The sequence below is a fragment of the Monodon monoceros genome, unplaced genomic scaffold (assembly GCF_005190385.1).
Source record: "Monodon monoceros isolate NGI ecotype Baffin Bay Population unplaced genomic scaffold, NGI_Narwhal_1 Super_Scaffold_19, whole genome shotgun sequence".
Lineage (NCBI taxonomy): Eukaryota > Metazoa > Chordata > Mammalia > Artiodactyla > Monodontidae > Monodon > Monodon monoceros.
The window spans coordinates 10,210,457-10,236,319 of NW_021703775.1; the positions used below are offsets into that span (position 1 = coordinate 10,210,457).

General features: G+C 48.7%; 2 protein-coding genes across 6 annotated transcripts in view; both read left to right on the plus strand.

Moving 5' to 3' along the window:
• The window catches only part of ACOXL (acyl-CoA oxidase like), a 353,725-nt gene extending 353,601 nt beyond the window's left edge, over positions 1 to 124 (plus strand). Inside the window, 1 exon segment of the mRNA XM_029232291.1 lies at positions 1 to 124. Coding sequence (XP_029088124.1) covers positions 1 to 124 — 124 coding nt within the window.
• A 3,097-nt stretch (positions 125 to 3,221) lies between these two features.
• Positions 3,222 to 25,863, plus strand: part of BCL2L11 (BCL2 like 11) — a 43,089-nt gene continuing 20,447 nt past the window's right edge. For 2 of the 5 annotated variants that reach the window (XM_029232215.1, XM_029232217.1), the window contains exons 1-3: positions 3,222 to 3,452; positions 6,114 to 6,250; positions 6,419 to 6,508. In XM_029232215.1, coding sequence (XP_029088048.1) covers positions 6,127 to 6,250; positions 6,419 to 6,508 — 214 coding nt within the window. In that variant the 5' untranslated portion in view covers positions 3,222 to 3,452; positions 6,114 to 6,126. Of the gene's footprint in view, positions 3,453 to 4,923; positions 5,187 to 6,113; positions 6,509 to 25,863 lie in introns of those variants that run through there. The other 3 variants (XM_029232216.1, XM_029232214.1, XM_029232212.1) reach the window with 2 other exon arrangements.

Consider the following 25,863-nt stretch of genomic DNA (forward strand, 5'->3'; position numbering starts at 1 on the left):
CCACGCACCAATCGCTGGAATCGCCAACCCGATGGCCTCCTGGGCCTTCTACCCAGCACCGCAGCATCCCCTGGCCCGGGAAGGAGCGCGGTCTCCGCGGCCCAAGCTGGGAGCCACCTTATAGCGGGGGTGGCGGGAAGGGTGGCGGCCCGCCGGCAGACGTCAGAACGCTTCTCAGACGCCTGGAGCTGGGGCCCGAGGCCGGCTGGCACGTGCTGGGCCGCGGCCCTCAGGGATTTTGGTCGTGCAGTGGGGGTCCCGCTGAGCCTGGCGCGGCGCACTAAGGCTGTTGGGGAAGGGAGCCAGGTGACAGCCCCGAGAGTGGCGTTTTATCCTCTCCTTGTAACCACGACTGGCCGGGCCATGCCCTCTGCCGTCTAAGTCACCAGATCCCCCTAGACAGAGTGGGCTCCCCTTACCAGCGCGCTCCAGAACTGGTTGCCACCGAAGGCCTCCCGCTGTCAGTGGTGACTCAGATTCCCAGTGATTTGGGAAGATTGTTGTGTTGGGTGGAGAGAAATAAAACTATGAAAATCAAACACCCGCGGGCAAAGGCTCAGTCCAGGAAGTGATGCTTTTCCAGCCCCCTTGGGCTCCGCGAGGAAAATACACGAGAGGGGAGAGGGTGAAGTGTGAGCCTGGAGTTTTGCTCTGGGCAAAGCACGAACCGGGGCTCGTCCCTCCAGGGCAGGCAGCTCCCGGAAGACAAAGCGCAGAAAACGTTTTCACCGAATGAATGTGTAATCTATTCTTGAGACGGGCAAAGAGACAGATAAAGTTGAATAAAGATATTAAGCGTTAGGAAGGCTCCCGCTGCTTGCAGAGGACGGAGAGGTGGAGCAGGGCAATACACTGCAGTTAAGCTGGTTTCGGAACTTGGAGAGACCACGCCGGCGACGCCTGTGGTTCCAGCGAGGGCCGTAGATGTCGCCCGACTTCATTCTTGCTTTCAGTCCAAGCCATCCTCCGTACTCCCTCTCCACATCTCGTGGAGGAGGCAGGAGGGGACATCGCTCTGCTTGTGTCTGCAAAGGCGACAGCCAGGACCGGAGCGGAGACCTAACGCCCACCCGCCCTTCTCTAGACTCGGACTCTGCGGGAGAGGGCGGAAAGGGCTCGTGGTCACCCGATGCCAGGCGCTTGGCCGAAGCTCCCCAGCACAGTCTGGGTTGCACGAACTGCCGCCTCCGCCTCCGAGCCGACCTCCTGCTTGTGCCCCAAATAAGAGTATTTAGACGGTTGCTTTCCCCGACTCCTTTTTTTTTAGTGCTTACAGGGTCACTAGAGCAGACGACGCGGGGGCGGCGGAGCTGCACAGAAGCAGAAGACAACCATCAGGGTTTTTTCTGTGTGGTTCTTTTCCGGTCCCTGTCTGCGTCGTCCAACTCCACGGAGAGCGCGGAGCACTCGGGCGCGCGGCGGGTTTGGGGCTCCTCTCCCGCACAGCAGGTTGGTCCGTTTTCCCCGGGCGCCACGATAGGCGGTTAAGGCGCAGGGTTTGCCTGCGGCCGCCACCTGTAACACTTACAGGAGCTCCAGATGCGGGTATTGTAGACCTCTCGCCTCTGCGTCTACTTCGCCACATCCACACCCGCGTCCTTTCCCTCCTGCAGCGAAATCCCCGGGGTGGAGCCCGGCGCGCGTTCTCAAGCCCCTCCAGAAACCCTTGGCCTCCTTCACCTCGCTAAGGACTCTCGGGAGGATGCGCGGAGAAGACTTTGACCTGGGGCTGTGTTGCCACGCTGACGTTCCGTATCTGCTTACAAAACATAAAAATTGACCAAGGTGGCCAGACGGCGGGACAACTCCTCACTGTCTTGCTTCTCTGCACCGAGGCACCCTTCTGGGGTGCGGGTTAGGGAGGCCCCTAAATTGAGTCTGTAGTCCATCTAGCCTGGTCTCTCCCGCGGCGGGATGTTCCATCTCCCAAGCGATTTGCCCCCCACTACTCCGCTGCGGGCCTCTCAAAACCAGGGGAGCCCAGAGAAGGGCAGAAGTGGGAATGCAGGATGCGCGTTTAAATGTCAGATAGGGGTGCGGACCTAGAGGAGGACCAGGGTGTTCACGGAGTTTGGTCTTCCGGGGAAGGAGCGGGAGTGGGGCCTTCGGACACCAAGGAAAAGGGGAAGAGGACTCGCAGGGAGAAAGGGTGGGAGGTACTCTCCCTACTGCTCTGCACGGCGCCGTCCGAAGCCCTCGGCGCTGTCTTCTCTGGCCGTAACACGCCTAGGGACGGTTCCTGGACGGTTCTCTGAGAGCCCAACAAATCTCTAGTATCCCAGCCAAGTGGAGGCACCATCCTGTCTCCCACCTGGAGGCCACGACTCTTCTCAGTCCTTTTTTCTTAAAATGATTTTTTTTTTTAGTTCTTTTTTCATTTCCCTATTTCACCTGCTCTGCGCTCACTCGCTTCCCGCCTCGCACCAGGGCTGCGGAAAAAACGCCTCCGGGGATCGCTCCTGGCCCTTTTCTCAACTCTCCACCAAAGGCTATGCCTCTTACCGGGGAGGTTCGGCGCGGGAGAAAAACTAGGTGGCCCTGCGGGGTGGCTTATAGAGGGCGCCTAAAAAGTATCGCTTGAGGCGAGGGCGAGGAAGATGAGCAACCTGCGGATGGGGGTCCCACGCGGACCCCCGGAATCTGGAAGGGAGGAGAGCTCAGAGACCCCCTGCTCACCCTTGGACCCGCGCGTTCCCGAGGACCCACCCAGTCCTGGCGCCTGCCCCAGGGCGGCCGAGAGAACTCCCGAGGCAGAGCCTGGGCTCAGGGGCGCCTCCTGAGGCTTTCCGCTGGCGGCAGCGGCCGGGCCTGGCTCCGAGTGTGCCCGGAGCACCCCCCTCTGTTCCACGCGCACGCCGTGGCCACCACTGGATTGCCGGGGGGGGGGGCGGAGGGGTTGGCGGCGGGGAAGAGAGGAGAGGGCACACTTTGGGGTGGGGGATGGGTGCGCACAGAGCAGTCCGCAGCCCAAGTCACTCCAGTAAACACGCCCGGCAGGGGCAGGGACGGCGGCGCGCGCAGCTGGGAACCCAGCAGGGACACCCCCGCCTTTACCTGTCCGTGCCTGCAAGCGCCGGCGGCCGCGGCGCCGCGGGGGCGGGGCTTGCCAGCCCGCGCGCCGGGCGGGACTTAGCGGGGGCGGGGCCCGCGGTGATTGGGCGCGAACGCGGGGCCTCCAGCATGAGCTGGGGAGCAAAGCCGCGCAGGTTTCATTTCGCTCCGCGCAGCCTCCAGGTTTCGAGCCTCCAGGAGCGCTGCGTCCCTCGTCGCCGCCGCCGTCACCAGATTCTCTCAGCCTCCCTGAGCGCCCTGCCCTCTGAGGCCAGCATCGCTTCAGACTGCTGGATTCGCCTCGCTCCCGCCGCCGCCGCCGCCGCCACCGCCTCGGTGCCCTTCCCCTGGCTCTAGTCCCCCCAATGTCTGACTCTGACTCTCGGACCGAGAAACGCAAGGTAAATACTTCCGAATCCCGGGAAGCAGGCCGGGTACTGATGGAAGATTGGAGCGGGAGACAGCACGGCGCCACCTCCAGCCCGCTTCCCGCGCACGTGCAGGCAGAGGCGCGCGTCCCCGTCCGGTGTGGCGCGGCAGGAGGCGGTCACCAGTGAGGGTCGAGTTCCCTCCCCAGGCAGGTCCTCTTTGGGGAGGGGTCGTCCGCACCGAGGCTGCGAGCAGTTAGTCGAAGTACGGCTCGGGCGGGGATGCGGCACGCGGGGGTGGTGAAGCGTCTCCGGGCCGGTTGGGAGAGGCAGCGCGTGCTCTCCGCACTGGCCCGGGAGCTGGGGGCCGCCGCGCAGGACTGGGCTGCGCGCCCAGCCGTGAAGTCTCGCCGCCCGCCCGCCCCGGCGGCGCACGAGTAGCTGCCGCGAGGTACGAGCCGGACTCGCGTCTCGGCTTTTCTCGGGCGCGGGCCCGCTGTGAAGGATTTATGGAACAGTGATGGTGATTAAACTGACGGGACTCGGCTTTTCCTTTTACTCGTTCAGGCCGACGTTTTGGGCAACTGCTGCGTTCGTCCTTTCTCTCGGACGTGTCTGGGGGTCCTGTCCAGTGTGCGGGCGCCCTGCGGACGATGCCAGACGCACGGTCCACAGACAGCAAGAGACAGAGGGCCTCCTCCGACCGCTGGGGCCACGCGATGGACCAGCCGCTGGCTGTAGAACCTGCCCGGACCGTGGGGCCAGACCGTCTTAGCGATTCGGGCGTGCCCGAGCGCAGTGCTGGCTGGCAGTGCCGTGCCCTCGGGGGCCTGTTACTCGGGGTTGGCGCAGGTAGTGGAAGGCCCGCCGGACACCGGGGATGGGGCTATGGATGTGTTCCTTGTCTGCGGTGGTCACGGGTGCGCGCGGAAATGCGCGTCGGTGGCCAGGGGTAGCCGCTCAGATTCGGTGCGTGTCCCGTGGCGCACGGGGAGAAAGAGGGAGGAAGTTGGAGGAGGATGGGGGCTACAGCTGGGGAGGGGGTGACCTTTAGGGTCCGCATCTTAGCGGGCCTGGGCGGGGGTCGGCTGCTGGGACTGGAGTCTGGGGCCGGCCGTGAGGGTCCTGTTTTGTCTCCAGGTGACTGGCTACGGGGGGCGGCGGGAGCTGCGGAGGCGCGCGCGGCGCCCGGACTGGCGGAGGGGCGGGGCGGGGTAGCCTGGGCAGCCTCCGGCCCCGAGGCCGCGGAAACCTTCGCTGCGGCTCTCGCCGCAGCGACGGCCGGGGCCGCGTTCGGAGGCGAGTTTGTCAACAATCGCCTGGCCTTTGGCGGCCTGTCGGGCAGGCGCCGCCCCCGCCGCCGCAGGCGATTGGCTGTGGCGCGGAGCGACCGCACGAGGGCCAATTGGGAGCGCGGGCACCCGGCGCCAGCGGCGCGGGGAGGCCGGCGGTGCCGGCGGCGGCGGGCGCAGTGCGCGAGGGGAGGAGCGGGAGGAGGCGGAGGATGTTCCCGGCGGCTGCGGCCGGGGTAGCGCGTACCGGAGACGCGGCGTGCGGAGCCCTCAGCTGCCCGGCGGAGCGCGGCAGCGGACGGGCGGCGAGTTGCAGGCTCTCCGCTGCCCCGGGCGCTCCGACCGCGAGTCCCGGGCTTTGTCTCCCGGGCCGCCTTCGTGTTGACGGTCAGGGGGCTCCGGGTCGGCGAAGGGCGCGGGCTGGGCGCCGCCGGGCCCCGGCCCGGACGCGACGCTCGGAAGGGAAGGGGCGGACGTGAGTTTCGGCCTGATTGCCTTCGATGGGGAGAGTCTATGGGGTACAGGAGCTGCGCGCCCCGATGCCGCCCAGCGTGCGGAGTTACTTGCAGACTTTGCAGGGGTCGCCAGGGGACGGCTTTGGGGACCCCCTCCTATTTGGAGGTGTGCACCTAACAGTACGCGGGTGTACCTCGGAGAAGTTCCGGCGAGTTCGGTGTGGCGCGCTGCCCCCCCCCCCCCCCCCGCAGCCGGAGGAGGGGCGCTCGAGCCGGGAGCGGGAGGGACCTCGGGCGGGCGGAGAGCCGGAGCCCGGCTGGGCCGAGCCGCGCTGAGTTACAAACTCTATTGTGACGCACTTACTACGACTGACGGCCCTTGCCAAACCTTCCCCAGACTTGCTGTCCTCAGCACTTTCGGCAGAACAATGGGGCCGGAGCGGGGAACGCGGCCAGCCGCCTGCAATCGCATCTGCGCCCGCTCCTGGGCTCCAGCGGTGTATCTGATCCCGGGAAATCAGAGCCCGCTGGGAGTTTCTGACTTACTCTAGTCGGGCCTGAGCAAAGAGCACATGTGAATAGATCTCAAACAAGCAGCCTCTCCTAAAACGTGTGTGTGTGTGTGTGTGGTGTGTGTGGTGTTAGAGCACTAGTTCCACCAGTAATTGACATTGTTGCTGTGTTTTGTTTGGTGGTAGGGAGTTTAGTCCCTCCAACCCACCTCACCCCCCCCAAACAAAGATAATGCTACCTTTGTTATGCAGGTTATTTTTACTATTATTTGGAAGAGCGTATGGAAAACTATTCCTATATAAGCAATGACAGTATTAAAGTGTTGGGCATTAATTCTAAGGATTTTTCATGAATAGGTGAAAGTCTGCCCATTTAGGTATTCATTGTAATTATTGTTTTGCTTAAGATAACCCTAGTTTTAATTTTCCTTGCAGAAAAAAAGACCAAATGGCAAAGCAACCTTCCGATGTAAGTTCTGAGTGTGACAGAGAAGGTGGACAATTGCAGCCTGCCGAAAGGCCTCCTCAGCTCAGGCCTGGGGCCCCCATCTCTCTACAGACAGAGCGGCAAGGTAATCCCGAAGGAGAAGGGGACCGCTGCCCCCAAGGCAGCCCACAGGGCCCACTGGCCCCACCGGCCAGTCCCGGCCCTTTCGCTACCAGATCCCCGCTTTTCATCTTCGTGAGAAGATCTTCCCTGCTGTCTCGATCCTCCAGTGGGTATTTCTCTTTTGACACAGACAGGAGCCCGGCACCCATGAGTTGTGACAAATCAACACAAACCCCAAGTCCTCCTTGCCAGGCCTTCAACCATTATCTCAGTGCGATGGGTAAGCAATGCCTGGGGGAGCGGCAGTGCACGTGTGGTTGCTTGAGTCTCTGTCCAGAGACTGTGTGTAGCATTTAAAGCCCCCTTTGAGAATCCTTTTACAGATATATTCCATGTTTTGTTGGGAATGACGCATACGTCAAATAAAACATCCAACCAACATTTAAAAAACACGTTACCAAGTTCTGTGGCAGCGATAAGTTGAGGTCCAAGCATCAGCCTATCGGGCAGTATATCTCGAACCCCTGGTGCCTTCATTAAAGTATCCAACTGTGGCATGTTGTCCTAACCCCTAAGATTTCCTCATTAATGACATTCTACTTGAAAGGGACTCAATCAGTTAACGGCAGACAGAGTAATAACCTGACCAAAAGTGTGGAAGAAGGGATGAGAGAAGTGAATCGTTTTCAAAAATCACATTTTAAGAAGATGAAATAGCTCATATCAGCCTTACCACCATAGAACCCTGAAAATATTTTGTTTTCTACTCAGATTCCTATTTGGGCTTATTTTGTTCGCTTGGAGGGTTTGGACATAGTACTAATAAGATTAGATTGTGGGTCTTTATTTCAAGGATTAAAGACAGTTTCAGAATCTGAAGGAGGAGTGGCAAACATAAATGCCCAGAAAAATCTGGCAATCCCATCGGTGAGGGAACTGACCTGGTGGGGATTATGGCAGCTTGGAGAGCGTTTGTCCTTGTCCATTTTGCTCCTAGTTGGGGCTGTGAGGGTGTGTGGTCTCAAGGTGGTAGGTTTTCCTATAGGGCCAGATAATCCGAGAATGCAGATTTTGATGCCACATCTCCTGATGCTTTGGCAACTTGTTTAGAACTTTGAAAGCACTGTGTAAGCCAAATAAAAACATCTGCGGGCTTGATTTGACCCTTGAGCCTCCAAGGTATGGCTTTGAGTATGCAGAGTGCTTACCACCCTGATCAAGGGGTGAGTGTGTCGGTTCAAATCGCTGTTCCCCAGTAGTGGAAAAGGTTCACGTCTCGATCTGGATTCACTAGAATCTCATTTACAGTTTGTCCAGATGAGCCCTTCTGCATTAAAGAGATACAAGTAAGTTGGCAGCGTTTCCAATTAAGAAATCCAGCAAAGATTCTATTGAAACGTGGGTGACACCATGCCAAAGGCTAACTAAAACAGAAGCATCAGAGTAGCCACGTAACTGCTGGAACACATGACAAATCTTACCTTTGCAAATACCGTAGACTTCAGTCTTCATAACCTTCAGTAAACCGTGCAAGGTCCGTCCCCCTGTTGCAGAGTTCGCGAGAACCTCAGGACCTTGGTCATTTGTCAGAGGTTGGGCACACCTCGGAAGTGGCAGACAAATGACAAAAATACCAGCAGCTGTACACGTTGGCTGCGTGTCTCCTGCTAAATGCTTTCTCAGGACCCCTCCTTCGGGAAAGGAGCTGGAACTGTTATTACTGCTGTTACTTTAGTAGCTTATTGCTACTCCTGAGCTCATTTTAGCCTTACAAGGTCTTGGTGCTGGTATATATTTTTCTGCCCTTGAAAATGCTCTTGACTATATGAGGACTTACGAGTAAACGAGTTACTAAATGAATTAATGGGGCCTTATGGTGTGCGTGTTTAAAACCCCATGTATTTTAAGGATCCTCTGGAAGCCATTATAGTTTTTCCGTGCAGACCCCTTTATCAGGTGGCTTAGTGCATGGAAATAGTTTCTCCTTCCCTGAAATATTCCTTCCTTAACCAGGAATAGTGAGTGAGGTAGTGTTTTGTTTTCTTTCTTTTTATTTTTTTTTTTAATAGGGATAGGCATGAATGCTTTTTTTTTGGTGACATGCCGTTTAGCAAGCAAATTATAAGGTAAGCACCGTTACTTGAGATGACAGATGTAGAGCTTTAGAGAGATCACAATCTAAATTATTAAGCAAAGTTATGGTTTTATCTGTGAGGTGTAAAGTAATGGATCCCGAGGTGTAATTTTATAGTATTAACTGCCTTCCCGTAGACTGGTGTGATAACTTAGAGTTTAACGCATAGGATTAAATGATAAGTTCTGAGGGGTTTGTCTGAAGTTAATGCACCAAGGTAAGTTTTCAGTATTAAGTTCTTGTGATTGGGTGGGGTGGGGGGAGGAGGTGGGATGGGGGGAGGGAGGAGTTGCTGGTGGGAGGAGGGGATTTAGATGTGAGTGTGTTAAATTAAAGAATAAAATTTGCACCCTTTGTAGTCTGTAACTTTTTTCCCTGGCTATTCTTAAAATAGTTCAGTGCCCAGCGACCCCTGAAATAACGCTGAGCTGGTAAATTTGGGTTCTCTAAACATAGCCGTGTTTAGTACTCCTTACTCAGCCATGTCCGTTAAGATCTTCAGTGAAGCTTTTGATAATTTACTGCAAAATACATTTTTTCACAAAGAAGTCATTATATTGGTTTCAACCAGTGCAGCACAAATGTGAGGTTACAAAGAGGTCCTCCTTAGGGCTTCCTTTAGCCACAGAGCAGTTTTCTGCTGAGTGACTTGGGGTGGAGAGCATGTATGTGGCAGTCTTGTTCTTGCACTTTGTTCTACTGAGAAAGTAAACTCTTGTCTGGGATGTACAGCAGTTGGGTGTTTGTACTAGAAACGTCTTCCTTTTCTCCTCCCTGTCTTCAATTTTTCTGAAGGTATATTCAAAGAATGCTATATTCAAAGAATGTTATATTCAGCTGTGAGAGAGACAGTTTTTTCACTTTCACCAAATTTTATTCCCTTTACACTCTGGGAGGATTAACTTGACAAATGCCCTCTTAATCAGTGAAGAAGAGCTGATTATTCGAATCAGAATCACCAGCAGAGGTATTGGTTTGCCACGTGCCTTTTCTGGTGAGTGTGCTTATTCTGTGTGTACTTTTAATATAAATGTGTACTAAATTCTGTACAAATTCGTGCTTTGAAGATGTACTCAAAGCAATTGCACAGCAGAGCTGAGAAAGGTCAGGATATAGGTGAATGCTAGTTATTAACAACTCTCATACGTCATTTTGGTAAATGACTTAAGCTTTCTACTTGTTCCCTGGCACATCAGAAATCACGGGTGGGAGCTAATTGCATTGTTCTTCGCGTCCATCCCTCAGCATCTTGTGCCTGCTTTAGCTGGTTACCAGCCCCTCTTTTAAGCTGTGAGCTCTCAGAGTAGGGTCGGAGGGAGGGGCATGATGTCCTGCAGGTCCTTGGGAGATGTTCAGCATCGTTTGAGCTTTGACCTTTCCATAGAGCTGACCAAGGACAAATAAGATTTCCCAAAAGGGGGAGATTGGGATTGACATGTATACGCTAATATGTTTAAAATAGGTAACTAATAAGAACCTGCTGTATAAGATAAATAAGTAAATTTAAAAATAAATTAAAATGTGAAAAAAATAAAAAATAAAGATTTCCCAAAAGGTTTTGCAAGAAGACGACCCTGCCAACACCTGTCAAAAAAAAGTTTTGTTATTTGGATCCAGCTGTAAGGTTTGTCAGATAGGGGTGACAGGTACGGTCAAGCCCAGCACAGGCCCGGTGGGGAAACCACACGTGAGTATTGAGCACTGGAAATGGGACTAGTCCAAACTGAGATGTGCAGTCAGTGTCAATACACACTGGAGTCTAAAGACTTAGCATATAAAAAAGAATGTAAGATATCTCAGTCATTTTTATATTAATTGTATGCTGAGATTTTTGAATATGGGGGTTAAATTATATATATATATTTCGTGTGTGTGTGTGTGTGTGGTAAACACAAAATTTACCATCGTAACTGTTTCTAACTGTACCCTTTAGTCGTGTTGAGTATCTTCACATCTTCCAGTTCTCAGAACTTTTTCGTCCTGCAAAACTGAAGTTCAGTAACCAGTAAAGCCCCTCTGCATTTTTCTCTCCCACCCAGGTCTTAGCAGCCACCATTCTGCCGTCTATCTCTGCGGTTTTGATGACTCTAACTAGGTACCTCATGAGTGGAGTTGCGCAGTATTTGGCTTTTTCTGACTAGCTTATTTCACTTAGCATATGTCCTCAAGGGTCATCTCTGCTAAAGCACGTGAAGCAGATTTCCTTCCTTTTTAAGGCTGAATAATATTCTGTTGTATGTATAGACCACATTTTCTTCGTCCATTCATCTGTTGACGGGTGTTTGGGTTGCTTTCATCTCTTGGCTATGGTGAGTAATGCTGCTGTGAACATGGATGTACATATGTCTCTTTGAGCTCTTCAGTTCTTTCAGATGTGTACCCAGAAGTGGGATGACTGGATCATATGGTAGAAGTATTTTTAATTTTTTGAGGAACCTCCATGCTGTTTTCCACAGTGGCTGCACTAATTTACATTCCCACCAACAGTATCCCTTTTCTTCCCATCTTCACCAGCATTTGTTATCTCTTATCTTTTTGGTACTAGCCATTTTACCGGGTGTGAGGCGATAACTCATTGTGGTTTAGGTTTGCAGCTCCCTAATCAGCATCTTTTCCTATGTATGTTGGCCATTAAGTTTGTTTTGAGATGAATTTGACTGGTTTCTTTTTACTTTTTTTAAGTGTGGCTACTAGAAAAGTTTCAAATTAGATTAGCCACTGGCATTCTGTATTAGCAGAATGGTTGGGTTGGCCTGGCAGATGGCGGAGCTGGACCGGGCTTTGTGCTTTAGCAAGCCAGACCTGATTCTTCCACTCAAAGCACATCGTGTCCGTGGAACTTGTTCCTTTGGTTGCTTTTGTTCACTTAGACGTTGCTTTTGTTGAGTTACCCTAATCTTGTGAGCATTTTAAACATCAAGTGAGCCTTGTAGATCTGTCCTCCAGGCAAATATGACTATCCGTCTTGTTTCACCTCTTTAAACTCTGTGGTATATGCAGGCTTTGGAAAGGTGGAAGGCGGAGTGGTTTGGTTCCTCGGGCACCTCAGGGTGCCCTGGAGCCTGGTGACAGAGAGAGGATCTTGTCTGCTGAAGACCTGGTTCTGGCCTTCAGACCCGCCAGGGTCACTCGTTCGGACACCAAGAGAAACAAATTCACTTTGTATGTCCTGTGTGGGGAGAGAAAGTGACGAAAGAGAGGGAAAATTTTCTTTACTGGTTCCAAACAAAATTTAGTAATTGATAGCTGTCTAGACATGTTAAAGTTTTACATCTTTAAAAGGACTTTATTGTGAGCTAATTATAGTTTGACATGCAGTTGTAAGAAATAACCCAGAGTGGACCTGTGTGTGTCCTTTACCCAGTTTCTCACAATGGCAGCACCTGGTTTAAACAGTACAGCATCATAGCCAGCACATGACCTTGATAGACTCCAGCTGCGTTATGCAGATTTCACCAGATTCACATGCATTCCATTCGTGTGTGTGGGAGTGTGTTTACTTCTGTGCAATTTCATCAGATGTGTAGGTTTGTGTGACCACCAGCACAGTCAAGATCCAGAACAGTTCCATCCCAAGGATTCTCTTGCTACCTTTGTATATATCACAGCCAACTCCCTCCTGTCCCCTAACCCCTGACAGCCACTAATCCGTGCTGCATTTCTATACTTCTGTTCTTCCGAGTATGCTATAGAGTCAAACTATATGTGACATTTTGAGCTTGGCTTTTATCACTCAGCATAATACCTTTGAGATCCACCCAGGACGCTGTGTGTATTAGATGTGCTACAGTTTAGCTGTTGACCTGTTGAAAGACACTTGGGCCATTTGCAGCTCTGGCAGGGACCTGGCACAGCCGGCACTTGGGGGGCATTTGCCAGCCTGCATTGGGCGTTACACATTGTCCTCTGGTACATCTTTGGGCAGCTGCCAGTTGAAGGCCATGGGCACAGTCTTCCTGGTGAAGCCACCCATCAGACTGGCCACCAAGGCTTCACCAACCAGGGCAGCAGAACTGCCGCTGTGAACTGTGCTGTATGGGTTTTTCTGTGAACATGAGTCTCATTTCTCTGGGATAAATGCCCAGAAGTGCAATTGTTGGATCCCACGGTACTTGAGTTTTGTAAGAAGCTGTCAGTTTGCCAGGCTGTGCCATTTATATTTCCATCAGCGATGTGTGGGAGATCCACTTTTTCCAGATCTTAGCCAGCATTTGGTGTTATCACTCTTTTGTATTTTAGCCATTCTGACCTGTGCGTAATGATATCTCATTGTAGTTTTAATGATGTTGAATATTTTTTGTGTGTTTTTTGCCTCTGTCTACCCTCCTGTGAAATGGTTGTTCATGTCTTTCACTCATTTTCCAATTGGATTTTTTTTTTTTTTTTAAACTCTTGAGCTTTGAGAGTTTTTATGTATTCTAGACTCAAGCAAGGCCTTTGTCAGGTATGTGATTTACAAATGTCTTCTCCCAATCTGTAGCTTGTCTTTCTATCCTCTTCATAGAGCAAAAGTTTTTAATTTTGATGAAGTCCATTTAATCAGTTTTTCCTTCTGTGGGTCATGCTTTTGGTGTCTGGTCTAAGAACTCTTCACCAGGCTCTAAGTCCCCAAATTTTTTTCCTAGGTTTTTCTTTTTTTTCCTGGAAGTCTTACAGTGTTACATTTTACACTTAGATCTCTGATTTATGTTGAGTTAATTTGTGTGTTAGGTATGAGATATAGGTCAGTGTTTATTCTTTTGGACTACGGTGCCCAGTTGCTCTAGCGCTGTTTGTCGAAAAGATTTTTCTTTTTCAATCTAATGGCTTTGCACCTTGGTCAAAGATCAATTGTCAGGTTTGTGTGGGTTTGTTTCCAGTTTCTCTTTGGTGTTCCATTAATTGATGTATCTGTCCCTCTGCCAATACCACACTGCCTTATTACTGTGGTTGTGTATGAAGCCATTATAATGGGTAGAGTGATTCTTCAGACTTTATTCTACTTTTTCAAGATTGTTTTAGCCTAGGCCCTGTGCCTTTTCATATAAATTTTAGAATAAGCTTGTCTGTGCCTACCAAAACCCCTGCTGGGATTTTGATAGGAATTTTGTTAAACCTGTAAGTCACTTTGGAGAAGAATTTGCCTCTTTACTATGTTAGGTCTTCTAATCCATAAGCAGCAATGTCTCTTCAAGTACTGAGGTCTTCACGTGTTGTAATTTTCAGCATAAACATCTTATGCATATTTTGTTAGATTTTATTTACCTTGGAGAAATTATTAATGGTACTTTATTTTTTATTTCAGTTTCTACATATTCATTGTAGTGTATAGAAATGCAATTCATTTTTGTGCATTGATCTTAATATCCTACAGCCTTGTTGAACTCTAATTCAAAAATTTATTGGGAGACCTATCTAGACAATCGTGTAATCTGAAAATAGGCACAGTTTTATTTCTTCCTTTCTGATTTGTATTTTACTTCTTTTTCTTGCCCTAATGCATTGGCTAGAACTTCCAGTGCTGTGGTGAATAGAAGTGGTGAGAGCAGACATCTTTGCCTTTTCTCCTGATCTTAACAGGAAAGCTTTCAGTCTTTAACCATTAAGTATGAAGTAGCTATTTTGTAGATGCTCTTTAAAAATATGAAGAAGTTTCTTTTTATTTCTAGATTGCTGAGAGTTTTTATCATGAATGGAATGGATGTTGGGTTTTATAAAACGTTTATTCTGCATCAATTGATATGATCATGTGACTTATGTTAGCCAGTTGATATGCTGTGTTATGTTGACTTTCAGTATTAATCTGCCTTGCATGCCTGGGATAAATCCTTCTTGGTCAGGGTGTAGTTCTTTTCATAATTGCTGAATTGAACTTGCTAATACTTTGTGGAGGGTGTTTGTGCCTAAGTTCATGAGGGGTATTCATCTGTCATATTAAGACTGTCTGGTTTTGATCAAGGCCTTAACGGTGGGTTGCGTAGTGTTCCCTCCTGCTCTATTCTGGAAGAGATTCTGTAAAATTGGTATTAATTCTTCTTTAAATGTTTGGTGGGATGCTCTAATGAAACCATCTGAACCTGGAGATTTCTTTTCTGGGTGTTTTTAAATTACAAATTCAATTTTTTAGTGTTTATAGGACTATTCAGGTTATCTGTTTCATCTTGGTTGAGTTTTGGTACTTTGTGGTTTTCACGGAATTGGTCCATCTCTTCTGAGTTGTTGAATTTTTGAGCCTATGAAGTGTTTATAGTGTTCCCTTATTATCTTTTAAAATGGATACAGGATCTGTTGTGATAGCCCATTTTATTCCTGACATTGGTGGCTTATGTTTTCTTACTTTTAATCTTTATCAGAGTTTGTCAGTTTTCTGACACTTTTTCTTTTCTTGGCTGCGTGCAGCATGTGGGATCTTACTTCCCTGACCAGGGATCAAACTGGGGCCCACAGCCGTGAAAGTACAGAGTCCTAACCACTGGACCACCAGGGAATTCCCCAGTTTTGTTTTTTTAAACCAGCCTTTTATTTTGTTGACTTTTCTCTATTATTTTCCTGTTTTCAATTCTGTTGTTTTATTATTCTTTTGTTTGCTTTGTGTCTGTTTTGTTTTTCCTAATTTCTTGAGGGTAGAAACAGTAGTGTTTTGAGACCTTTCTACTGCAAGCATTTAGCACCATAAATTTCCCTTCTCTCCTGCTTTAACTGTATCCCACATGTTTTGGTATATTGTGTTTTCATTTCCATTGACTTCTGCATGTTTTCTTTTTATTTCCTTTGAGACTCCCTTTCTGACCCTAGATTACTTAGACATGTGTTGTTTCACTTCCAAATGCGTGAAGACTGTCTTGTCTTTCTGTTATTGTTTCTTATTTGATTCCAATATGGTCAAAGAACATACTCTGTATGATTTCAGTTCTTTTGAATTCGTTGAGGTTCGTTTTACGGCTCAAGATATGGTCTGTTTTTGGTGAATGGTCTGTGAGTGCTTGGAAAAAAAAAAACCTGTCTTCTGCTGTTGTTGGTTGGCATGTTCATTATATATTTGTCGATTTAGTCTTATTGGTTGGTTGTGTTGTTTGGTTCTTCTATATCTTTGCTGATTTTCTGTCTAGTAGTTCTGTCAACTGCTCAGTGTAGTGTTGAAGTCCCCAACTATAATGGTGGATTTGTCTCTTTCTCCTTTCGTATCTGTCAGATTTTGCTCCGTATATTTCGAGGCACTGTTTGGTGTTTGCACATTTTGAACTACATCTTCCTGTTAGGTTGATCCTTTTATCATTGCTATAAAGCATAGCCACTCCTGTTTTTTTGTAAAAAATATTAGCAATGTTTACATGGGATGTCTTTTTCCATGCTTACTCTTCCAGCCTACCTATGTTGTATTTGAAATAAGTTTTTTTGTGTACAACATATCTTTAGATGATACTGGTTTTTTTCTGCCACACCCAATCTGTCCTTTTAGTGGTGCATTTAGACTGTTTACATTTAAGGTACTTGTTGGTATGTTAGAGCTTAAGTGTGCTATTTTACTATCTTTCTGTTTCCTCTGTTTGTGTTTCTGTTTCCTATTTTCTTTTTTTCAACCTTACTGTGAGTTATCTGAACATTTTTTAGGATTCCATCTTGCCTTTTTTTGGTAGTGTTTTTACATAATATTGCTCTGCTATTACACTATGCAGATGTAACTTACTATAATCTACCAGCGTCAGTGGCGTCACCATTTTATGACTTCACTTGCAGTGTAGGTACCTTACTTCTTCCATTTAGGTCCCCTTACCTGCCCCGATTTTCAAATATAATTGTCTTAAATATTTCCTCCATATACATTGAGCACCATGTCAGATGACGTTATCTCTTTTGCTAAATGTAATTTAAGAAACTCCTGAGAAGTAGGCTAGTTACTTGCTCCCACTTTTTCCCATTCCAATATTCTTTCCTTTCTGAAGTCCTAAGCCTCTGTTATCATTTCCTTCCTGTTGAGAGGACTTCTTTAGTCATTCTTCAATGACAGGCCTGCTGGCAACAATCCTTAGTTCTCCTTCATCCGCGAATGTCTTTATTTCCCCTCGCCCCCCGCACCCCCCGAGGATATTTTCACTGGTTATAGAATTTGCGGTTGACGGTTGGTTTTATTTTCAGTGCTTGAAAAACATGCCACTTGCTCCTGCCCTTCATGGTTGCAGGTGAGAAATCCTTTGTCATTCGAATTGTTCTCCTGTAAGTAATGTGTCATTTCTGTCTGCTGCTTTCAGGGGTTTTTCTTTGTCTTTTAGTTTCCAGAAGTTTAATGTGGCTTGGATTTCTTTGGGTTTATCCATTTCAAGGTTAACTCGAATATATATATATTCGAGTTATATATATAATATCAAATCCGTGGTTTGATATTTTCTGCCAAGTTTGGGAAGTTTTCAGCCATTGTGTCTCTGGGTATTTTTTCAGTCCCTGCCTGCCTCTTTGGGGACTTCCGTGACAAAAGAGTATTAGTATTTTTGTTGTGGTCCAACAGGTCCCCGAGACTGTTCATTTTTCGTCATCTATTCTCTTTGTTCCGATTAACTAAATTCTACTGATAAGCCTCATGTCCGCCGATTCCCTCCTGTGTCACTTCCACTCTATTATTGGTCCTTTCCAGTGATTTTTTTTTTTTTTTTTTGCTTTTCTGCTTTAAATGTATTTTTCAGTTCTAAAATTTTGCCTGCTTCTGCCAGGTGGGGTGGACGTTCAGATCCTTCCTGGGCCTTGCTGCTACTTTCCCAGCAAAAGCAGGGCACCAACCAGCACGGCTTCACGGAGCCCAGTCAGGGGTGTACGCTTAGCTCCCTGGGCCCCTGTTGACACCTGGAGGGGGAAAAGGTGGAGGGCTGACTTGCAGGCCTTGTTTCTGCAGGGCGGAGGCCAAAGCTCAGTTCCTCTCTGTTCCCTGTCTACACCAGCGTGAGGGCTGGGGGCGGGGGGCGGGGGTGGAACACACCAGCCCTGCCTTCCACCACCTCGTTCCCCTTACTGGTGCTGGGTGTGAGTTCCCCTTTGTTCTTCTTCATGCCGGGTGGGCGTGGAGGCTCAGTGACCCACCAGGTCCCACTGAGCCTTGAGGCTGGGGTGGGGGATCAGTGGGCCACTAGCTCTGTTTTCCACCACCTCATTCAGTCTTGCTGCTGCCGGGGGCTGGGCAGGTTCAGCTTCCCGCTAGGCCTTCCCTGCGGCCTGAGGTGGGGGAAGTGAGGGCTGACTCACTCTGACTTGTTCTGTCTCATTGCTCACCAGCGTCGGGTGGAGGTGGGGGCTGGGCCCGCTGATACATGGTGTGTATGTGTGTGTGTAGTGGCGACTCACCCTGCCTGGTACCACCTCCATGCTGCATAGTCAAGGGGGAGCATTAGCTGTCTCTGGGGCCCTGGAGGGGGTGGGGGGAATCACAGCGTCATCTGTTTCCACTGGGCAGGGCCTGGGAGGTCAGCTCCCTGCCTAACCTGCCAGTACCACCTGAGTGGTTTCAGAGCACCAACCACTCCTGCTGGGCAGGGGGATGGGCAGCGGGCAGTGTTCAGCTGCAGTAGGGTGGGTATGGCCAAAAGGCTTTCTGTTGGGGGCCCCCATTCCCCAGTCCTTTGGCTAAAGAGAACAGCTTTCCTTGGAGCGTTTTCTCTCTGCCTGTTGGAGATCACGTTGCAGACCTCTGCAGTGCCCTGGTCGGGATGTATGGAGGGTATGAGCAAACCGGGGGACTCGCCACCCTGTCATTCCTCAAGCCCCGTGGTCCCCAGGCAGCCCACTCTCTTTCCGCTCTCAGTCCTCCGTGCTTAGTTGTAAAAAGGACCTGGGGGAGTAGGGTGACCCCACCTTCATGGAGCTAAAAGTCTGTATCTTCTTTGAACTATTTGTGATTGCTATTAATTGGCTCTGTTTGCAAAGTACTACTCAGAATTTTAGAAGTCACCTCTTTCACCCTTTATTTTTATTCTCTATATGGAATAGTAGGATTTTAATGTCAGGAAGCGGTTTAACAGTAATCCTAGCCACTTTTTTCACATACTAACTGCAGTATCTGTTGTTGTGATTCCCCTGGTGATGTGCCCTCAGAGGGTACACACCACACCACCCTCAAACGCACTGCCTGAAAATGTACGGGTGACACAAGTCTGATTCCACATGCCGTAAGGGAACTTCTCATTAGGAAAGCTAAGTCTTGTAGCTCTGTGTGATTGGACTCTAAGGCAGGAGAAAGATCAATCATCCACTGATTTGTCTTGGTTAGTATTTAGGGCCTTTGTGGTATTAGATTTCTAGATAGACATATGCACATAATTGCCGGTTGAATGCTCGACTGTCTTGATGCCTTGCTTCCTGACCTACTTTAAAACCACTGAATCGGAGGACTTGCCCAGTGCCCGAGTCTCTGCACGCCCCTGGTCTGTGGTCACCCTACCTGTGTTGGATGGGACTCCCCGTGGACCAGCACCCTCCCACACTGGAGTCCAGTGGTCTTCATTCCTCCTTTGTTGGGTCAGCCTCAGTCTCCGTGTATTCCTCCTGTGACACAATTTCCATCTGCTTTCACCTTCTGGTCACTGTCCTCTGGTCGTTCTGCTTGGTCAGTGGCCAGGACCCGTGCCGGGGCATGTGACCTAAGACTGCTTTCCTTCTCCGTGGAGGTCCTGTGGACCCAAAGCGAACGTCTGTCCTTTGAGACACGGCCGCCTTGGTCCTGTGCTGTGTCGGGCACCGGGCTGTGAGCACTGTGCCGCTCACCCGCCTGCCCACCCGCCGACCCTGCTCTGCAGGCACAGAACAGGGCCTGCCATTCCTTCCTTATGTAGGAAATGCTGGCAGAAACGTATGTGCAGAGGACTCATCATGGCGTTTTTTTATACCAACCGGAAAACTATTGGCAGTCCAAATGGTATGGGAAAACCTCTACATTAGCCAGACTGTGGTGCTGTCTTCTAATGATGTTAAAAAGAATAGTCACGTGGAAAATGCTCCTGGTATTACGTTCAGTTTAAAAAGGTTACAGAGTTCTTGGCGACATCCTAGTGTCATAGTCTGTTTGTGCCACTATAATAAAAATACCATAGTTTGGGTGGCTTCAATAATAAACATTTGTCTCACAGTTTTGGAAGCTGGAAGTGTGAGGTCAAGGTGCTGCCACGGTCCGGCTCTGGTGGGGTCCCTCTTCCTAGCTTGTAGGTGGCCACCTTCTCACTGTCCTCATGTGATGGAAGGACGGCAAGCTAGCTCCTTGACCTCCTCTTACAAGGGCGCTAATCCCATTCACGAAGGCTCCACCATCATGACCTAACCACCTCCCAAAGGCCCCACCTACCAAGTACCATCACACTGGGGAAGAGATTTTTAGCATATGAGTTTTGGGGTGGACATGGACATGTACTCTATAACATGTAATTTGGTATCAAGAAGTTTATCAGCATAACAAGAAGATTAGAAGGAAAATATATCAAAATGTTAATAGTGAATATTTTTGTATTCAACTTACAGGTGGTCTTACCTGTTTTTGTTTTTGTTGTTGTATATGGAAAATCCTCATGGCTAGCATTTATAATAGAATAAATTTAATAAATAATATATATTTAAAAATTTCTCTTAATGTTAATCTTCATTTTTGGCGTGCACAGCAGCTTGTCACTGTGGCACGCATGTTTTCAGTATTAACTTGCTCATATGGTCCGGTGTTAACTGTCACGCCCCTTATGATTTCATCCAGATGAGGTCAGGCTTTTGGCCCATCACCATGAGTACTTCGATGGACATTAGCCCCCTAATTTACTCTTTTGGGATCTGCCTCTTATTTTAGCAAAGTGAGTATTTTATTGTAGAACATCTTCATCTGGCAGGGTTCCCGGTTGATTCAGTGCCCGTGAGCTGCTGCTACTGCCTTACCTGCAGGGCTGTGTGTGGGTCTGGAGCAGGGTCTGGATGGCATCCGGCTGTTCTCCAGACCCATGAGTGACCTGGGCAGATCTGTTAGTCCCTCTCAGCTTCGGTTTCCTTATCCGTCAGGTGGAGACAGAAGTGCTCACTTCCACGGGTTGGGGGACTTTTGCATAAGCTACTGGGCGGAGAGCGGCTGGTAGGGACTCGGTCACTATTTTCTTTGCTGTGCAGTGACCATCGTGGCCACGGCAGGTCAGCAAGCATGCCGTAATGAATTGTTCTTGTCTCCTTTCCATGGAAAGGAGCTGTCGTTTCAGAGGTTTAGGCAACTCACAGGGAAGTGAATTATCTGGAAATGCTACTATAATTCTAACCCTGCCAGGTCCCAGAACAAACAAACAAACAAAAAAAGAAAATCTATTCTAAAAACTGGCCTGGGAGGGCAGGGGAGGTCCAACTCACCACCCCTCACCTGCCCGTGAACCCGCATATCACCCTGAGAAGGAACCTTGGTGAATCTTTAGACCATGGAGAGCCATCTGGAAACCCACATTGCGCCTGGCTCTGTCTGAACCGGGCCTGTGCTGGGGACACCTGTGGGAGACGGCCTATGGGATTTGGCAGAAACTTGACTGTAGTTCAAGACGTGTGTTTGGAGGAAGAATGGTCTGGAGACATAAGACATAGGCTGAACTACTTTTTCCTGCAATCAGAGGTTATTGTACCTTTTTTCAAAATAAAAGTTATTTTGCTCGTAGATTTAGCATTAGAAATATTCATTGCCTGACTAGAATCAAGAATTTTAAAACAGCTTTTTAATTTTTTTCCCTTTTCCCTGAGGAAATTCTGCTCCTTTGGCCATCGTTAAATTTTGGTTTTTGCTTCTGAGTGAGTGAATCATGAATCCTTGGGAACTCTTGCTTCACACACTGTGGGCTGACCGATGCCAACCGTCAGTACAAACATTTCCCTGGTGCACGGGTTGAAATTCACTTTGCATCTCCTCTGTTCTCTACCCTGGACCAGATCCCCACTGCTCTTGAGTAGATTTGTGGTTCAACCAGACGGTGATGAAGCAGACCCGCTCCTGGGAGGGGGCTGCTTGGCCACGTGTGCTTGCAGGCCAGGAGTGAGGGCTATTCAAGGCCCCGTCTGGTGCTGGAGCCAGGGCCTTGAACCCGGGCCTTCGGCACAGGTGTCTGGCTCTGCACAGGGCATGATGCTGCTTTTAGTTTGGGCTTTGCGGCCCTTCCTTAGGCGTGAAAATGGTTTTGGAGCTAAAATTTCTAAAAAATGGAATCAACCATTTCAGTCCAAGAGGGTGTATGTGTTAAAATTAAAACCGGTTCGACACAATGATTCTCGACTATCTGAGTCGCTCTGGGAACTCATGCGTCCCACTCCAGTTCCTAAAACATTTTGATGTAAGTGATTTATAGATTTAGTGATTTATAGATTTAGTGAGTGATTTGAGACTTCTTTAACAGAAGCTTGCTTGTGTGGAAGGGGACCTGTTTTGCTCTTGCAAATGTGTGTCGGTGGGGTCAGGGTGTGCATGTATGGGATGAGCCACACCTGACAACCTTAGTTTGGGTGAGTTTGCCAGGGAAGAGGCTAAAAGAAGGTTTTTTATTTGTTTTTTCATCCCTTGAGAAATTTCTTAATGCAGAGCGGTCTAGAAGTGAATTCTGGCTCTATGCTATGTTAGTATATATTTGAATTCAGACCTCAGTTTTACTTACAGCTGAGCATAAATTCTGCTAAACTGGTCAGAACAACTCGCCAACTTAAGGAAATGATTTGGTACGTGGCAGAACCACATATATTTGTTGATTTAGAGAATTCAGTGATATTTAAGACAGTGGATGAGTGCCCGTGCTTCCCTCTTTTGTCATGTAGATTTTATCACTGGGCTGGTTTGAAGCTTAGAACCCGGTTTTCTCTGTAAGGAAAGCCTGACACATACAATACACCATGCTTCGTTTTCTCTCCGGTCCTTCTTTCTGATAGTTTGATAGGAATTGTTGGAGTGGAAGGTTCCAGCAGGTGACCCAAGACTGCTTGGTCCTTCCTCTGATGCCGTCCATTCCCCGGGGCAAGTCCCTCCACCTGCCTGGGGGCCAGCCTCCTCCTGAATTGGGAGGGTGTTGCAGCCAGTCTGCAGCGGTCAGAGCACTGAAGGGTATCTGGTGTGGGCGGGGTGGGAGTTGCTCTGGTTTGGAACGACCCTGTTTAGTTGGTATTGCACGGTGGTTTTCTCAGCGCGGGGGTAATAACCAAACTGTTGCACCCAGGATCTGAGCCCATGAGGTGGTAGAGCTTGGCCAGCAGCTGTGTCTCTGGAGGGGAAAGGGCATCGGGAGGAAGAGGAAGAACCTGAGAACCTGAGCAGATAAAAAGACCTTTGATACCACCAGACCAGACATCTTTCAGTGCAGAATTTGCACATCTTACACTTGTATTTGCCCTAAGGCGGCGACTCTAGCTTCCATTCTTTTCCTGTGTTGGGGGGGGACATGGCACAGCCATGGACAGAACATTTTTGTGGTTTGCAGAGAAGGCCTAGGATCTGCAGCCCCCCACCCCCCGAATTGCCGTGTCGCGTGCGGAGGTTAGGTGGTGGCTTGAACGAGGTCGGTACAGGCTGGTCAGTGGATGAAGGAACTTGGGCTCCAGCCATCTTTCTGATGGATCGCTCACGATACCGGTCAGATTCTCTGCTCGCTTTAGCCTTTTGGTTTTCTTATTTTTTACACGGCGTTCAGTTCTTACACTTCTTTTTGTCATTGAGTTTCCTACAAAAGGCTTTGGGGCCGTGTTCCCCTGTGTCCCTTTCAGCATAAACGTGCTCTCCAGACGCACAAGCTTTGTGAGTTTTTTAGGGAGAAGTCAGCCCAACGGCAACAGACATATGTTTTGAGGCCAAATATTTCAGCCATCAAACGTCCAAACACAATGATTCCGTCCTTGTGATTATGCAAAATAGTGTCTGGAACTGAGGTGTAATGTTTTCTCTCTTGAAAACGATGCGGGATAAAAAGAGGCAGCTGCGTCTTGTGAATTGGTTCGAAGTGGGAAGCTTTCATTACGCCTTCTGGTATGTTATCTATCAGTCACCATATATCTACGTAACAGATGAGTGCGTTGCCGGTATAAATTTTAACTGCATAAATAAAATTATAGGCTTTTACACGTCTTAATTGGAAAGCTGTTTCGGATGTAGCTTTTCAGGATTCTGTATTTTGCCCCTTGCCTTGGTCTCCACTAGCATTAGGACAGAATAACAGTGACGCTTAAGACCTTCACGTGAACTGAGGAGAAGAGATTTTTCGTCACCTGTTTCCTGCCGCCAGCGTTCAATTTTATAGAGGAAGCCACACACACTCTGTAATCAAAAATTTTTATATTTGTAGTTTAAATTCTCATTTCCTCCCCCACATCTGATTTTGGGCCAGGAACAACGGATGGTTACCGAAAGCTAGTAACTTCAAAATTGTTAACACTTTATTTCTAAGGAACGGTCTTAAGTGAATTAACATGTAGAGTTGTATGTTTACAACTTCCCTGGCTGTAACCACTTAGCCAATCCCAATCCAGAAATCACTTCTAGACTACTTTGCATTAACCTTAACCACTTAAGTCTTAACCACTGCCGGGGTTACAGTTTAACCCTGGCAGTGGTTAAGACGCCACACTTCCACCGCAGGGTGTGAGGGCCTGGTTGGGGAACTAAGAGCCCGCATGCCGCGTGGTGTGGCCAGAATAAAAGAAAATAAAAGGTCTCCAAAAAGCATTTCTCCTTTTGTAGTTTTGCTGGAGTGAGTAGTGAAACAAATTGTCTGCATAGGAATTTCCCTCCACTGTCAGTGGAAGGGTCATGAGGTTGGATTTGTTCTTCCGAGTAGGACGGCACAGGCACAGTCAAGTCCTCCGTGATATTCTGGAAGGAATCTAAGACTGTGGAAATAGAGACACAGCTGTCCTGGAGACAGTGGGGCTAGCGGCAGTGTAGGGAAAGCAAGGAACAGTTGTGTCCTGTGTCCTGCTGCCCCCGGCCAGACCCACTGCAGACCACAGCCACACGCTATTCAGAGGATCATGTTTCTGGAGCGTCCCGAGGGGGACCAGAGTGGTGATGGAGGGCATTCCCAGGGCTCGTCATAAAGGCACATGGAAGGAACTGGTTCCGGACCAGATTTGGGGCACGAGGTGGCAGTTGTATTGATTAAAAAGAGGGGTAATGATTGAGAGGGATCATAGATTGTCTTTGTAGCCCCAGGCGACAGAATCGAGATTGGGATCCGGGTTAGGAGAGAACATTCCATTTCCCAGGAGGGAGAAGTTTGTAGCCCCTAATGCCTATCAGCGAGGACTGCAGTGCCTTAGGAAAAGGGGTGCACCAGGCCCAGGGCGGGCGACCAGGCATCATGGTGCAGGAGGCTCCTGCCAGGTCCCCCACCTGACGAAAGATGCTGGCTTCTGCTGTGACCCAGCGTTAGCCGGGTATGTCCTTGGATATAGACATAAAAACTCGGGATCTGGGTTTGCTCCTGTCCTTGGCTTCTTGAAAATATGTGTGTTAGAGGACAGCTCAGGGGAGATGGGTAACTAGGTCTTCTGAGGTTGAAGAAGGCATGACACATTCATCTTAATGCCTTTAGATTCATATTTTATTGTAGGATGCAGTTAAGGTCAAAGGGGGAAGGTACGAACACTAGTTTCCAGACTTCCAGCTTCACAGCCTTGGTGTACTGGCAGTTTCCAAATGGTCAGACTGGAAATTGATCAAGGCAGCGTATTTTGATTTTCTTACTCACGGCCACATAAAAGCAGTGGGCAATACACATGGAAAGAGTAAGTATGAAAACCCTGGCTACATCTCATTCGCTTTCTTAGTTGTTTTTTTTTTTTTTTTTTTTTTTTTCCTAAAAGCTTTTTTTAAAGGACCGTCTTGAATTCATGCAACTGCTCAGGCTTGACCCATGTGTGCACCAGGGAAAAACAGGTTTAGGAACTTCATGAGTACTGATGATGAATACTCTCTCTTTATTTTATTTTGAATCCAGTTCATTTTCATCCAGTGGTTCAGTGGAATTGATAACAGTATTTATCAAAAAATAAAGTGATGGAATTGAGAAATAATAGACCCAGAAGGGGAGGGGTGTGTGTGTGTGTGTGTATGTAATTGGGTTCTGGCTCGTTTGCTTTCTGAGAACCATCAGAGTTGAAGGTGATTTCTGATAGCATTTACTGCAGTCAGTAAATGATAGTAAATGACTGATAGTCAGTTACTGTCATGGCAGCGGCCCTCCTTCCCCTGTGGCTGGGAATTCTGGAGCTGCTGAGACAGCTCCGCCACTCAGGTGGGTTTCCTATGGAAACCTTGGCCAGCTGTCTGGTTGCTTCCTTCTTGTAAATCTCAATTGATAAAGATATTTCTGAAGATAGCCCCTTAAGTAAGGAGACTGTTGGGTTGAATAAACATCCCAGAATTTTTACTTCTCCAAATGAGTGTTGACCTTCACAGAGGCCACCTGCACGAGTAGTGCTTCCCCCGAATATTTTTGGAGCATCTTTTTTGGAATTGTTTTAGCCCTTTTTTCAGAGCCCACAAGGAAGTGGTCCTTTATGTC